The sequence below is a fragment of the Leptidea sinapis genome, chromosome 7 (genome assembly GCF_905404315.1).
Source record: "Leptidea sinapis chromosome 7, ilLepSina1.1, whole genome shotgun sequence".
Classification (NCBI taxonomy): Eukaryota; Metazoa; Arthropoda; class Insecta; order Lepidoptera; family Pieridae; genus Leptidea; species Leptidea sinapis.
Genome location: NC_066271.1, coordinates 1,664,636 through 1,680,141, shown reverse-complemented (window position 1 = coordinate 1,680,141; position 15,506 = coordinate 1,664,636). Strand labels below are relative to the sequence as shown.

The 15,506-nt window shown below is 31.9% G+C and overlaps 2 protein-coding genes across 3 annotated transcripts in view; one reads left to right on the top strand and one right to left on the bottom strand.

Moving 5' to 3' along the window:
• The window catches only part of LOC126965530 (muscle-specific protein 20-like), a 29,812-nt gene extending 19,924 nt beyond the window's left edge, over positions 1-9,888 (bottom strand). The window contains exon 1 of the mRNA XM_050809195.1: positions 9,717-9,888. Within this exon, the coding sequence (XP_050665152.1) occupies positions 9,717-9,740 (24 nt within the window). The 5' untranslated portion in view covers positions 9,741-9,888. The remainder of the gene's footprint in view (positions 1-9,716) is intronic.
• On the top strand, positions 1,515-6,941 carry LOC126965527 (circadian clock-controlled protein daywake-like). 2 transcript variants are annotated; one of them, XM_050809190.1, is made up of 6 exons: positions 1,515-1,634; positions 1,972-2,064; positions 2,589-2,736; positions 2,945-3,078; positions 3,153-3,302; positions 6,390-6,941. In XM_050809190.1, the coding sequence occupies exons 1-6, from the start codon at positions 1,565-1,567 to the stop codon at positions 6,548-6,550; spliced, it is 756 nt and encodes a 251-aa protein (XP_050665147.1). In that variant the 5' UTR covers positions 1,515-1,564; the 3' UTR covers positions 6,551-6,941. The 2 variants fall into 2 exon arrangements, with proteins under 2 accessions (XP_050665147.1, XP_050665148.1); XM_050809191.1 differs by lacking the exons at positions 1,515-1,634; positions 1,972-2,064 and having other exon boundaries at positions 2,612-2,821.
• Positions 9,889-15,506: the final 5,618 nt, after the last annotated feature.

The following is a 15,506-nucleotide window of genomic DNA, read 5'->3' as shown; positions in this document are numbered from 1 at the left end:
TTACACGAAGGTATGACCAGCATTGGCTGCACATTCGGGACTATTGCTTTTTCATAAAAAAGTTGTATGTCCTTTTCCTTAAATAATTTATAAGTATAAATAATCTCTTGCTCGACAACCGATAAAAACAGGCCAGACATATTAGTTTAGTGTGCGTGACAAGCTACGTGATACTACTTACACTCGCGATTTGTATGATACTTTGTGTTAGTGTGCGTGAATTGCTCAAAATAGAGGTTAGTTCTAAAGTCTATTTTTTTCGACGTTTTCACTGCTGTATTATGTATATTAATGATCGACGACCTTTTCATTGTGTTTTGTTGTTTGTAAAATCAAATTCTCTAAGAAATTTTGATGAAAACAATTCATCCTCATTTATGGAACACAATTACAAATTTAAAACTATAATTTAACTTCCAATTCCATTTTCATTTATATGAATATTTAAATAAGTGTTAAGTTTTTGCATGCTTTTAATTTAAGTTGGATAGAGGACACATTGTAATATTTAAGATCTGGACATACCCTATTCCATAGCAAAATAAATAATTTCATTTCATTTCATTTCCTTTTAAAGAATCTCTATAATCGTATCTATATTTATTATCAATATCTTTGCTTAGAGAGACTGAAGTTGAGAGCCAAGTTTATCATTAATTAATTAAATAATGAAAGAGTGAATAGGCAGTATTTCTAGAATTATATTCTATATTATGTCATCCTAGTTATGTCGCTGATTGTTCATAAAAATTATAATATGTCCATATTATGTGAACGTAAACGATAATCGAGATATATTTACACAAATACTATCGGAGAAAAATTACTTTTGATCATTTAGTTGTGAATTTTTTCATCTGCGATTTATCTGATATTATTAACATTGTTACCCTTGTTTGACATTGTTAAATAAAGCGTAAACAATGACGGAATTATTTAACTTTATCATATAACACGATGTGTCTGTTTTAAATGTTTCTACAACTTACAGAGCACATGATTCTAATATTTCATTCACAAAACTTCATGAGCGTTACCATTGTAGAGTTATGTTTTTTTTTTTCATTAAAATAGATACAATAATGTGCATTTGACTACCTAGGAACGACAAAATCTTTGCCGGACACGAGACACCTGTCTTCTAGCGTCTTAGGCAAATAAGACCTCCACATTTGCTATCACAGTACTGATATACTTTATTGGTATCCTCTCAGTCTCACCTTTAATAGAAGGTCTTTTGTTTTCTTTTTCTGTACACCTCTGATGGTATGTCTGGTTTGATCTTTATCATATTGTTATCAATTTACTTTAGCTCTACATAACTAAACCAACTCCACATAAAAGGTCGAGGCAATGTTAGTGGTAAATCCTTTGCGTGCTCACAATATACTCTAGTTGATAACAAATCGTAATAAATTTCGGATTAGGAGCACAGATTTATTTACTTACCCAAGAATTGCATTTCCCCACTACCGACAATATTGCAGCAACCAAGTGGTCGACGAGGACTTAGTCTCTAGTAACCACCCCGGTCGGCTGCCGAACCGACAGACACAATAACAATATGCAGTGTATATTCATAGTTACCATAATAAGTCTGCACCTAACAACAGCCGATCACTACAAAACGAAACGTAAGTAGTCTATTTCATATGTACATACAATATTACGTACGACTCTACCTGTCATACTGAATGTATTATAATTAAAATTACTTGCATTTCTATAAATGCACATTGATTATTAAAATAGCGTTAAAATTATTATTATTGACATAAAATAAACTTCACTATCTGGTCAAGTAGTAGAAGTTACATATCGTGTTCAGTGTAGTAAAAAGTGAGTTATGATAAACAAGAGGAATCTAAAGTAATGAGTGTTTATGTAATCCTATTATTGATTGCAACAATCTTATTGTATCAGTATATCATTTGGCCATATTATTTATAAACAAGATTGTGTTAATTTTAGCTAACTTCGTCAAAACATGTCAAATAAGTGATCCTGATTTTGATGATTGTTCCAAAGAAGCTGTGCAGTTGTTGTTCAACGCTTTAGGCCCCGGTAAGTTGACATTATTATAACACAACATTACAGCACTGTTGCGGTAATTTAATGTGTGATTAAGTGACTAACAGCTAACAACCGCCGCGCCGACTGCGTAAGTAACATAACAAGCCGTTCGCCACATACACTGTTGCACAAGTCGTGTTTGTTCTACTAACTCTTCACGATTGCTGTTTTCCTATTCTTATAAATGTTAGTTTTAGTTATATATATTTTTTATTTACCTATAAAATGTGAACGTCATTTGGACTTAGTGGTTCTTTACGTCAGCTACAGAAATAGACATTCTATGTTAACATAGAATATTGATAAAAACAATGAATAAGGAATTATGCGTGTTTGTTTTAAATATGGAATTACCTCAAGAAAGTTTTTTTTAAATACTACAATAACTATAGACTAGTGTCACCAAATTATTTGTATGAACATTAAAATCATATAAATGACGTACATATTTCTTTTTGTTATATATTTTATTTGTATTGATAACTTACAACTTTTGTTAATATTTGACATTTTAGGCTTGCCAGAGATTGATTTGCCGCCTTTGGATCCATTGAATATACCGAAAATACGCATATTACAAGGGGACGGTCCTGTAAATGTCAATGCTGCCTTGGATGATGTTATTGTCTCTGGGTTCGGTAAAACTGAAGTATTGCTCAGCCAGTACGTACGATCTCTTTTAGCTTATGTGCTCCTAGTAGTTGAGGCAACTGTTTGATCTGCTGTCCCGACATCTACTGGACGCAATGTAATGTCGTCAATAATAATCGGGTCACAGGTTTATTTCATGTGGTTTCAAGTCTAGTTTCATGATTAGATAAATGCTTCTTTATAATAATAAACAGTACTTATTATTATCATTAAATTTCAGGGTGGACAGTAAATCGTATGATTTTTACACAAAAGTGCGAGTTCCAAAAATGAGAATTGAGGGCACTTATGACTTAAAAGGAAAAATATTGCTTATTCCATTGGTCGGTAGAGGAAGGTGCTGGTTTGAACCAAGCAAGTATAGTTATTATTGTATAAGAATATAATTACAATTTGATTGTTCACATAACAATACTTGTTTTTTTTAGGTAATATGACAATCGACATAGTAAGCGATGTGAAGTTATATAAAAAGGATGGCTTTACCTTCTTTAACGTAACCAATGTTCATGTTAAATATAATATTGGTGGATTAAAACTGTACATGCATAATTTATTTGATGGTATTTCGTCGCTCGGTAAGAATTTTATGAGTTATTCAAGTTTCTAATACTGCGCCATCTAGTGTGCATTTGCAATACTAAGCAAATGTGGCGACGAAGGTCAAATACAACATAGTTATTCCGCTCACTAACAGAGGGCGCTTAAGCAATAATTCCGAATGCTTCGAACAACCGATAAAGCTCTTAGCGTTCATGGTAGCCTAGTACTAGCGTGTTACAAATTGCAACGTTGAGAGCGTATTCTGTGTTACGTACGGTTGCAAAAGGGCAATCCAATTAATTTTATTGATAACTTTAGGGTTCCTTCGTTGATTACTATTTTAAATTTTGTCCAGCGTTTGTAGTCATAGAAAATTTAGATATAAATCTTAATCGTACCTAGTACGGTCTACTTTATCTTTGTATTTTTTTTATTTCTCGTACTGTGCTATTCAGCTACTTTACTTTGATCGAGTTCGTAACGTAACTAGAAAAGTAATTTTAATCCTATTCTTGTTCCTATTCGATTGTGGTACTTACTTAAAAAATAAATATAATTTATACTTAATATTTTACATTACTGATGAGCACCTTGTTCCAGTTAAACTAAGGTATTATGGAGTTGAGTTATGACTGTTTGAGTTTATAATATGGATATTCTCGCATATTCCAGTTGTTATCATTAGAGTCTTAATGTTACTTTGCAACATAAAGTTATGCCAATAAAAATCTGCCACACAGGATATGTCGTAAGCTGTGGTAATAGTAAAAGTAATAAAAGTCACTTGCTAGCGAGATTTTGTCTAGAGGGTGCCAGTCGATCAGGTACAAACTGACAGAGATATATTATGACGATTTTACGATTGAAAATCGTGAGTTTGGGCAAAGAATAACAATATTATGTAAAAGTATTAAATGAGAAAAATAGGATTGAATCTTTAATTAAACGCAATTTTAATAATAATTAGTGTTGAGTGGTTGTTATTATATTAAGTTTAAAGTTCCGATACATATTTATAGGTGTTAATTATAAAAATGCTGATTTGGTTAGGAAATTAGATGATTCTATGTCCTATTCTATGGCCATTAGTGGAGACGTCTTTGCCATTATCAAATTAATTCTAAAACAACATAACCATCGTCCTAATGTGAGCGAGATAATCATCAGTGCGATACGGACCACAGTAACGAATACAACTTTTAAATTGTGAATTAAAATTCAAAAATAATATTGGTCGTTTAAAACTGTACATGCATAATTTTTTTTTGTGGTATTTCGTCGCTCGGTAAGAATTTTATGAGTTATTCAAGTTTGTGATACAGCGCCATCTAGTGTGCATTTGCAATACTAAGCGAATGTGGGACGAAGGTCAAATACGTAGTTCTTCCACTCACTAACAGAGAGCACTTAAGCAATAATTCCGAATGGTTCGAACAACCGATGAAGCTCTCAGCGTTCATCGGAGCCTAGTACTAACGTGTTACAAATTGCAACGTTGAGAGCGTATTCTGTGTTACGGTTGCAAAAGGGGTTCCAATCCAATTAATTTTATTGATACCATTTTAGTTTTCCATTGTTGAATACTATTTAAAGTTTTGTCCAGCATTTGTAGAATCTTAGAAAATTTAGATACTTTAAATCTTAATCGTACCTAATACGATTTACTTCATCTTTGTTTTTTTTTTATTTTTCGTACTGTGGCTAGTGGCTGCGTACGTACTTTGATCGAGTGCGTAACGTAACTATACTTGTAAGTTTATTCCTATTCTTGTTCCTATTCGATTGTGGTACTTACTTAATAATAAATATAATTTATACTAAATATTTTACGTCACAGATGAACACCTTGTTCCAGTTAAACTGAGGTTAAGTAGTATGGAGTTGAGCCATGACTGCTTATAATATGGATATTCTCGTATATTCCAGTCATTATCATCATTAAAGTGTTGGTTAAATTAAAGTATTGGTTTAAATGATAAAAATAGGATAGAATCTTTAATTAAACGCAATTTTAGTAATAATTAGTGTTGAGTGATTGTTATTTATTGTTTGGAGTTCCGATACGTATTCATAGGTGTTAATAATAAAAATGCTGAATCTGTTAAGAATTTAGATTATTCTATGTACGAGTTATTGCCATTCTCAATTTAATTCTAAAACAACATACCATCGCGCTAATTTGAGCGAGACAATCATCAGTTCGATAAGGCAACGACAGCCACTCCGACTAAAAATTGTGAATAAAAACTCAAAAGTCAGGGTTTCTTTCTCATCAACTAGTTACCTCCTCCAAAAATTAAGTAATCTTAACGAAGTTTTGGAATGTGAATGAATAAAATGTTTTGTGTCCAACTGTTTTGAGTTTTTTGCTCATTGTTTTCGGATTAGCTTAGTAGGCCTTTCTTTAGGGCCTATATTATTATGGTGTTATAAGCAATTTGAAGTATTCTAGCACTTACAAAAACTATATTGCGAAACAGAGACACGGATATTCATGTTACTTGTAAATATTTTTGATCTAGGGTTGTCTAAATGAAGGAGAAAAGAGTCAATAACGTTTGTAAGAAAAGCTCCCTAAGGTTACTTCATAATGGTTTTTAACTTGGTTGGCAACGAAAAGTGATGACGATTATTTTTTATTGAAGAGAGGATAAAGGTCATCTGATATTAAGTCATCACCGCCGCTCACATTCTCCTGCAATACTAGAGGGATCACAGGAGCATTGCCAGTCCTTTAAAAAAAGGTACGCGCTATTTTTAAAGGTACCCATGTCGTTCGTCCTGGAAACACCGCACAAGGAAGCTCATTCTACAGCTTGGTTGTACATGGAAGAAAATTCCTTTGAAAACCGCACTGTGGAAAACCGCCACACAACCAGATGGTAGGGATTATATCCTAATTTGTGGCGTGTCTTCTTCGTCCTAATTTGGCGGCAGGAATTAGGTCAAACAGCTCTTTGCAACATTCCCCTTGATAAATGCGGTAAAAGACACATACAGTTTTGTTTGGTCCATTTGTATTATTCACGTTATAATCATTCTAAGTTTTATTTGTCAACCAAAGAAAGAAGATAAGACCTCTATTTATTTGACAATATTTTAATATGCTACCCTTTTTTCAGAGGAAAGCACGAATGCATACCTGAATGCAAACTGGCGACCCGTGTCGGATTCCCTGCGACCTATCTTGACCAAAACCATTGAAAACATTTTGATCGAGTTCATGCAACAGATATTCCACAACTTGCCCGCAAGCTTCATGATAGAAGATTTAAAAAAATAAAACAACTGATGTACATTCTAGTATTATTTTACTTAAATTATTCTAGAATAGATTTTAACCGCGGAAAATGGATACCCTGACGTAAAGAAACTGTCTCGATCTGGTTAAAAACATCTGGGTACCAAACTTAAATTCGAAAAATTGCCTAACAAACATTAACATTTTAACATTATGTTTTAACTTTCATGTATTAAAATGTTGTAATGTTTTTTGTTATCAAATTTGGTAAAACAAATGTGTTATATTTCAGACAAAATCCTTTATGTATTAAATATTGGTGTTTTAAGTAGTATGTATGTTTTAGTATGTACTCCATAGTTATTTCATAATTGTGTAAATAAAAATATAGAGATATTTAAAATATAAAACTGTGTTGTTGAATATAATTGATGAGATAAGCAATTTGTACTAATAATTATTAGATTATAAATAAATATTTGTAACAAATGAAATTAGAATTTGATTTTTTACTAAAAGACGAAATTGGTGCTTGAGGTGAAGAAGGTAATTAAAAATGGTGAAAGCAAATCTCTTAAAAATAATTTTATTATTATTCATTTGTTTTTTGTTTGGGTATTGACTTGATATATTGACGAAAATGGTAAGGTGATGTGTGGGTTCTCTAATCAGACTGGGATCATAGAATACATACATGGTTATTGGTTATATTTTTAAACATTTCGTTATTTGAACAATTCTTAAATTACTATATTATACTAGGCGGTAGGCAGAACATTTAATCTTCAATTCAAAACTATTTGATCTCTAGATTTAAACAGTTTGTAAATGTGTTTTTACATTTATTAGTTACATGCGATTTATCCTTTTCAAAAGTGTTTTATTTAAATGTGTAACACACGCGTTAATCAAAGAAAATACGATGATCTCCAGAATATATATTTTTATGCTGTCATTTACAAGCTACAAATTGAAATTATTTTATACATATGCACTTAACACTGTAACAATGAGAGCTGATATACGAAAAAGATCTCCTTGCTACAGTATACGAAATATAAAACAGCTTTATAAATATTCTCTTAAAAAGGCTGTCAAAAAGTCTTCAAATAGATCTCTGCGTTCAAGTTATTCATCGAGTCGTGGGTATTATAAAGCACTGTATGTACCACTCAGGGTAAAGTGTGATTCTTCTACTACTTCTAATGTTTTCTCTATGTAGGTACATATCACAATAGTAGGTATTGTCTCAATATTATTTTATGATGTGGTAATATTATAGAATCACAGCGAAAGATGGACTGTTCTTTAACATTAGTAGTATCATAAAAGCGTTGTTCCAATATCATATTACTTATGATGTGATATTATGGAATCACAGTGAAAGCTCTTGAAATGCACACTTTGGAGGGACGCCACACATCCAGATGCTATTTTTCTTTGTTAAAGACGAGAAGGATTTGAGTCTTTACCAGTGGGAGGCTCCTTTGCACAGAATGCCGGCTAGATAATAGGAACCACAACGGCGTCTTTTTCTACCGTGAAGCAGTAATGTGCAAGCATTATTGTGTTTCGGTCTGAAGGGTAGCTAGAGAAATTAGTAAATAGGACTTTACATCTTTTGTCTGATGGTGACGAACGCAATTGTAGTGCCACTCAGAACTAGTGGGTTCTTCAAGAATCCTGAGCGGCACTGCATTGTAATGGGCATGGCATATTAATTACCATCAGCTGAACGTCCTGTTTGTCTCGTCCTTTATTTTCATAAAATCACAAGATCGCTACCGATCTTATAAAGCATCGAATAAACGTATCTGGTAGATAGGATTATTTGAAGGATAATAAATAAATGACTAATAACTCAATTTATTAGTTATTTCTAGTAAATATGCAAAGTTGATTTCATTTAGTGTTCTCGGATTCCTTTTGGCCAAATAACAAAAAGAACCAGCTATAAAATAGTCTTGGTAAGTACTTATTTAAATTAAAACCACCCAAGAATAACTTGGGTGGTGTCAACTCTACTTCATGCTGTATTATTTTGATAATGTTGATATTAAAATACTCTCAGAATACCTTTATTTATAAACAATATCAGTGTTGGTTGAGGTGTCTACTCAACTTAAATACTGTTGGAGTTTTTATTAATAATAAATTTACATTCTTTTATTTTTTATGTAAGTCTTTCAGCTTAAGTCTATATATATTTATGGGTTAAAGTTTGAAATTACCGATTTGTATTGAAAAATTGTTTTTTATTTATTTATTTAACATATTTATTTGATCAAATTAATTACCATTACCATCTATAAACTACTGCCATCCAAAAGGAAGGTCATTTATGCTTTTACAATAGAACTGTGGTGATCTAATATCGACAATCTGTGTGAAAGCATTTTGTATTGCCTCCTGAGAAGAAAACTTTTTATAACGTAGAAAATTGTCCATACTTTAGCCCCTATTATTAGAGTATTTTTCTTCCATCATACCATAGATTTGATGATGAAGCTGTAAATATTATTTAAAAGATTGACAATGAATTTCTTACCATTTTATCTCGTTAAAACTCAACTTTTTCCGAAATAGTGGTTAATGGTAAAATTTTAACATTCCAAAACAGTCATCTATTAACCTTGTTGAATAAATATAATTTTGATTGATCCGTCATTCGATTGAATTATCGATATAATATAATATTTGAATTAGAAGAAATTCGGTCGAATTGTGTCCTTTATGTATTGTATTGGTTCACGGAAAATTAAACTCAGATTTACATTCGTTCACGCGTGCTATTTATTTGGGTACCTGAAACTCTCAGGTAAACATGTCGAGGCCACGGATATTAGTCAGCGGGATATTTTGTGAACGATCGAAATAGAATTCGTTACAATACAGTTTTCTTAAACATTGACGAAATTTAACTATACGTATGCAACATTTTTATAACGAAGAAATTGTAATATATTTGCCAGAATTAACTATTCAACAGTTAAAGGGCTAGCTCATTGGATCTTATAATAATTATTATATTATCGTCGTCGTTTAAATTAGTTTCTTATTTATTTAATAATTAGGTATGGAAATTCTTTTGGAATGGTAATTCTAGTAAGTAAATAGAGCTTCAAATATTATTACAGTTTTCAAAAAATTATTCCAAGACTCGGACTGAACAAATGCAAATAATTGTAATTATTAATTTAAAATTTACCTGCCAAATAGGACGTCCAGGCATTTTGATTTTTTAAAAACACTCTCACTCACTATTCACAAGAAGTATTATGCACGTCTGCCACTAGATGGCTCTCTCGCTAAAGTGAGAAACTAAATAAGCTACTGATTCATCTGACCTGTTTTATATGGGGCCGTAAATGCTATCGATGTAAATACCAGCGTGAACAGACATTATACAGAAACGCGTAAACGAATCCAAAAATATCTTTCTTATGTGGAAAGTTCACAACCTACTGTTTTGCCATTATTCATTACGACTTACGACTTATAACAGGGATGCACCAGTCCTGATTCAAATAAAAAAAAACAGTCAAGTGTACTTACCTACTTGTTAATAATTATTGTTAGTGGGTTTAAGCATTATTCGACTATTCGTACTTCGTAGTTCTTAGCAATATCAAATTGGACACCAACGTATATGCCGTAATAGCTTTTTAGAAACCTATAAAAAGTTTTGAATACAATAGGTAGATAAGTATTCACAATTAACATAAATAGATTTCAGTTTCTATACCTAACAGATGAGTACTCAGTACGTACGTAATCGTAGGCCTAAAAATAAATAATTAAATGAGGCCTTATTTACCTAAGCACTTTTACAATTCTATAATAAATAAATAAGGAATATTCGTTATATATGGAACGTGTGATGATTTTCTTTGAGGCAATATTAACATCTGATTGATCTCATATCATTTTTTAAAAAGCATAATTTTTGTAATAAATGATTCGTCTGTCGTCTGATCAATTCGTATTTGCGCGGTTGCTAAGTTTCACAAGGTGATTTTACATTTTTTTACGAACTGCATTATTTATTCATAATGCACTGTATGAATACTCCTTCGTTTTCTGGCCTCCGCATAAAACAAGTTCCTGGTAAGGTAGATTTTGAGGAACGCGAATTCCTTTAATTCTTGTCTTGCACGTCTTCAACATTGTACGTTATTACATACCTAATTGCATTAAATAAAATACCTGTGTGTTAGACATACATAGATATTTTAACAATTAATTACATGAAATAAGAAACATTATGAGCCTCCCGAAACTTTTGACAAAACGAATTAATGTGAATGATGAGCAGGTAATTTAATATATATATATATAGTAAAAGGTTTGTGTTTAGGAGAGATATTATTAAAAAGCAGAAAGCACTTATGGAACGTACAAAATTAAATGTATATTTTAATGTTACAAAATAAAATCATTTTGTCGATCACTGTAAGAAAAATTTCAAGGTCATGTACATTTCTAGCTTCTTAATTTAAATATACGATCACATATTATGACATATTATTTTGAATATAACCAAGATAATCGTACTATCGAATAAATGGAAGACACGAAGCATACTAACATAAGAAACGGTCAACAAGGTCACGGAATGCGATTGCAATAATTATGTTGATATCATCGAAACAAGTGACGGTCAGTGACCGAGAAAAGGGTGCTGACGAGAGGCCCTATACCCCTTAAGTTTCACTCACAAAAGGAATCTTTACCAGGACCTTATAAGAGCGAGGAGATTGTTGTTCACATATTATGCACTTTGCTCCGAATGTCATTCAACGCCAGTTCGCATTACATTGTTTATTGTGCACTTCAATATTATGCACGCGTCATTCGATTCGTTTTATTCGTCTCGTACAGTGCTGTCTGTAATATCATTTAAAATTACTTTGATAACATTCTGTTTTATATTATTATTTTCTTAACTTAATTATTATTTATTTATGGAAGGGAAGAACAAACAAGCGTAAGGGAATCTGATCCTGCCACATCATAGGAATCACAGGATCGCTGCCGACCTTTTACGTTGTAAACGCACTTTTTTTGAAGGTACACAATATTATGTTGTATATCCTCCTAAAACAATATTCTTTAACTAATACTTTCTAAAGATTATGAAGTATTAGGTTTTACTATTAATACTTATTGTGAATTATTATAGACACGAAACTAGGTAGAGAAAATCGTCTGTACGCAATAAGCATACATCGTGAGTTATTAAAATGTTTCAGAGGTGAGTAAGATATAAAATAATATACAATATATTCATTTATATAGCTATCTAGCTATATAAATGTATTTCTATGAACGAAATTAATTTTTATCTATTCCCATATATCAAGATAAGATGACATATGAGATAACATACATGGTTATGGGAGTAGAAATCGAAATCTAGTGTTATTTGGTAAGTGCTCTCTCACAACTTCACAAGAATAACTAAAACATTTGTAAAGAATGAATAATAATGTATTTTAGTTGTAAGAAAATCTCGCCGTTGCTTTGGCACGCTACGGCGTGGTAACGGCCGTTATAGCGGATTCCGTTATTAAAAATAGGTTTCGAAGAGCTTTCTGGAACGAAACGATCTCTTGAAATAGTACAATGCGTAGGTACAAATACAAATGTGTCAGTCGTAGGACTACACATCACAAGTGAAAACTTCTTAGCTTCACAATTTTGTAAACACCATCGGTGTTATTTATTATTAAAATAGTATTAAAACATGGCTTCGACACGTGTTTCTTTAGATAGTGACCTAACTATATCTAGTTCTATTACAAAACAGTGTTTAGCTACAACAGCGTTTAAGCACCACGGATGAAAGGAACAGAACGCAATTTTTGACAGCTGTCATCTATCACATAATACATTATCTTAGTCTTCCACATAAATATGATCTATCCGTCAGACACACCTTAGACAAGCTTTTATTGTGTTTAAATAATAAGTTCAAATAAAAAGATTTCTCAAATTATTATCATCAAATTAATTATAATATTCACTGATACATATTTATATGCGCATAAGTTTGAAATGCGCTTGGACAATGTGATATAAATACATAGAGCCGTCATTGGAAAGTTATTCATACAAAATTTTTATCATGTCCGCTCTATCTCTTATTGTTTGTGTCTGAACATCACTCACAGAATCACATAGTATTATTGTGCGATTTGATAACGTTTTATAGGGAAACGAAATTTATTTGCCTGTATATTAATTGGATTAGGCATAGCATAGTTTCATAACGACCAAAAATAAAATCTGATAAAAAAGGTATAATCTCGTATTGGCCAAAATAATCATTCTAACATTTTGAGATTTCAAACTATTATTCCCAAGAGCCTGTCAGGCCTAATTCCTGGAGGATACTTCTAGATTAAAATTACACTACCTGCGAATTACATATTACTATAGAAAAGGTTAGCGAATCTATTTTTACTGTGAACGATATTGATTGAAAACTCAGCCACACTTTACATTAGGTCATTAGAATATAAAACTAGCTAACACACACATCGATAAATCAAAATGGATCACGCACTATTGTATAAAAATTATACTTATGTATCTCTTTATGTTCTGTAACTTACCACCACATCGAAAAACCATGTACCTACCCTATTAATTGGTCTAGCAATGGAACAGATAATGAACGAAAGCTGGAATCATATCTGCGAGGTAATAATTTTTATCTCTGATTTATTTTTCATTTTATACCCGAAATAGGTATCAAGCTAGCTCTTTGAAATTTTTTAAATACAAGCTATTCTTATCAAATTACATTCGGGGGGGAACGTATTTTAATATTTGGTGGTTACTATTGTTTATTATTTAAATTTAACAGCGATGAAAACATTATTAATATTAACTTGGTAATAATAAAGCGATACACTCATTAGCACATTGACAAAACAATAGTTATAAATAGGTTTTCAAATTGACGCATGCCGATTATCTTGTACACAAAAAATAAAGTTCAATGAATCACGAGCTAATGTAGTAAATCTGCCAACGATGAGTTATTAGCGAGTATTCTTGTTTCGAAAGTGCTTTGTTTCCACATTCAATAATATTCGCAGACCTGGAATAGAATAGTGATTGTAACTCTGTAAATAGATTTACCTTTACGTCTTTGTTTCGCTGATATAACGTGTTGAATGCTATTTGTATAAATATAATTGATTAATCAACTCAGAATCACTGTTTAATCGTTTATTGGCGAAAAAATAGAGTGAAATGTAGTCAGTTACAAACAAATAACTGCTAAAAAAGAAAAATATAAAAGTCTTGGACACGTGCTCAATAGAACTAAAATCTCACCATAAACATTTCATGTAAAGTTGATGCAAAAAACTCCATATTAATTTCATGATAAGTTATGAGGATTTTCGTAGTGACAACCCTTGAAGTCTAATTTGAATGGCATAATCATAATATGTTCTTATTTATAACGACACTAAGCAAATAATCACCCTGTCTTGAAATAGCACTGTCCCTATAAACTCAAAAAACTAAAAAATGGCTTTGCCGTTAGATGTTTAAAGCTAGTAACATTATCTATGCATCCCAAAACCGGGAAATCTTTTAATTTTTCTCTTATTAATTCGATTTGTAGTCTAAATACTAAATTTCAGTCTTCTATACTAGTCATGAAATCTACGCTGAACACAGAAAAACTAAATTATTAATAATTATGACCTACGTTGAATAATTCTGCTTATCATTTCCCGAAAGGTTAGGTTTGTAACATAATCCGGACCGCTACCGATCGTTCGAAGGTAACGATGAAAAAGAAGCAAGGAGGATACATTGGGAATAAGATCACCCACCAGAGGGCGCAAATTTTTGGGCATTAACTAGAAGAAATACATAACGGAACGAATCCAAATTGATAATAATTTATTCTCGTTCACTAGTACAAATACGAATTCTCGACTTGCATGACTTTCCTGGTTGCAATGCAGATTGCGTAGTGCCGTAGCTCCGTAACAAACATGTTTGGAACGATCGGAACGCTGGCGACCACTCGCGGGGAATCTAGAGCAGTCAGATACGATCGCCGTGTACCAGGGTAACATAACCTTTCTGAAGACTGATGCTACGAAATACGTCAGCGGATAATTTTGCTGAATACTACCATCTAGTATCGAGTAGTGCAACTAGATCAATTATCACTTTTATATTTCTATAGTGCCGCACTAGATGGCTCTTTTAAGCAAAAATAATTGATTAATTAAAATAAACACCTAATAATATCTGGATCTGGGTATCGTGCGATTGTTTGAAGGATTGAATATAATAATATATACTTGGAATAAATTGTAAGTCTATGATTGATATACTTATTTTTATGATTGTTAGTTTAGTTCATTTTTTCGCAAAAGATCTGTTATATCTTATAATATGCAACATTGGCCTTGCTTCATTGTTCAAATCTCTTCTGAGGTTCATTTAACTCTAGCTACTTCCAATAGATTACGCTTTTGCAATAAATACCTCCGATTGCGCCACAGCCACGTTCACTTAATTCTTTATTTGTTAAACATTTCAAGTTCTTCATTGTTCTGCAATAATTTCATAGAGCTTACTAGTAACACTAGTAATGAAAAGTTTAAGTACCCTTTTGAATACACATTAATTTGTCTATAGAATATGTAACATAACATGCATCTTAAATCACTTTTATCTGAGAATCAAAGATAGAATATCGCGCCTAGGTATGTATATGTATAGACTATGACAGCTGTGAAAACGTAAGACACTTGTCACGCACACAACTAATATTCCTGTCCTGTTTTCATCGGTTGTCTAGCAGCAATAGACTCTATCTAGACGTATAAATTATCTAAGGCGTCGTGTTTGCCCTTCAAATTGAAATAATACCTACAAGTGTATTCAACACTATATATACTTGCAGCTAGGATTACCTACTTACAGCTAGGTAATAGATAATGTCATGTGCACCAGATAA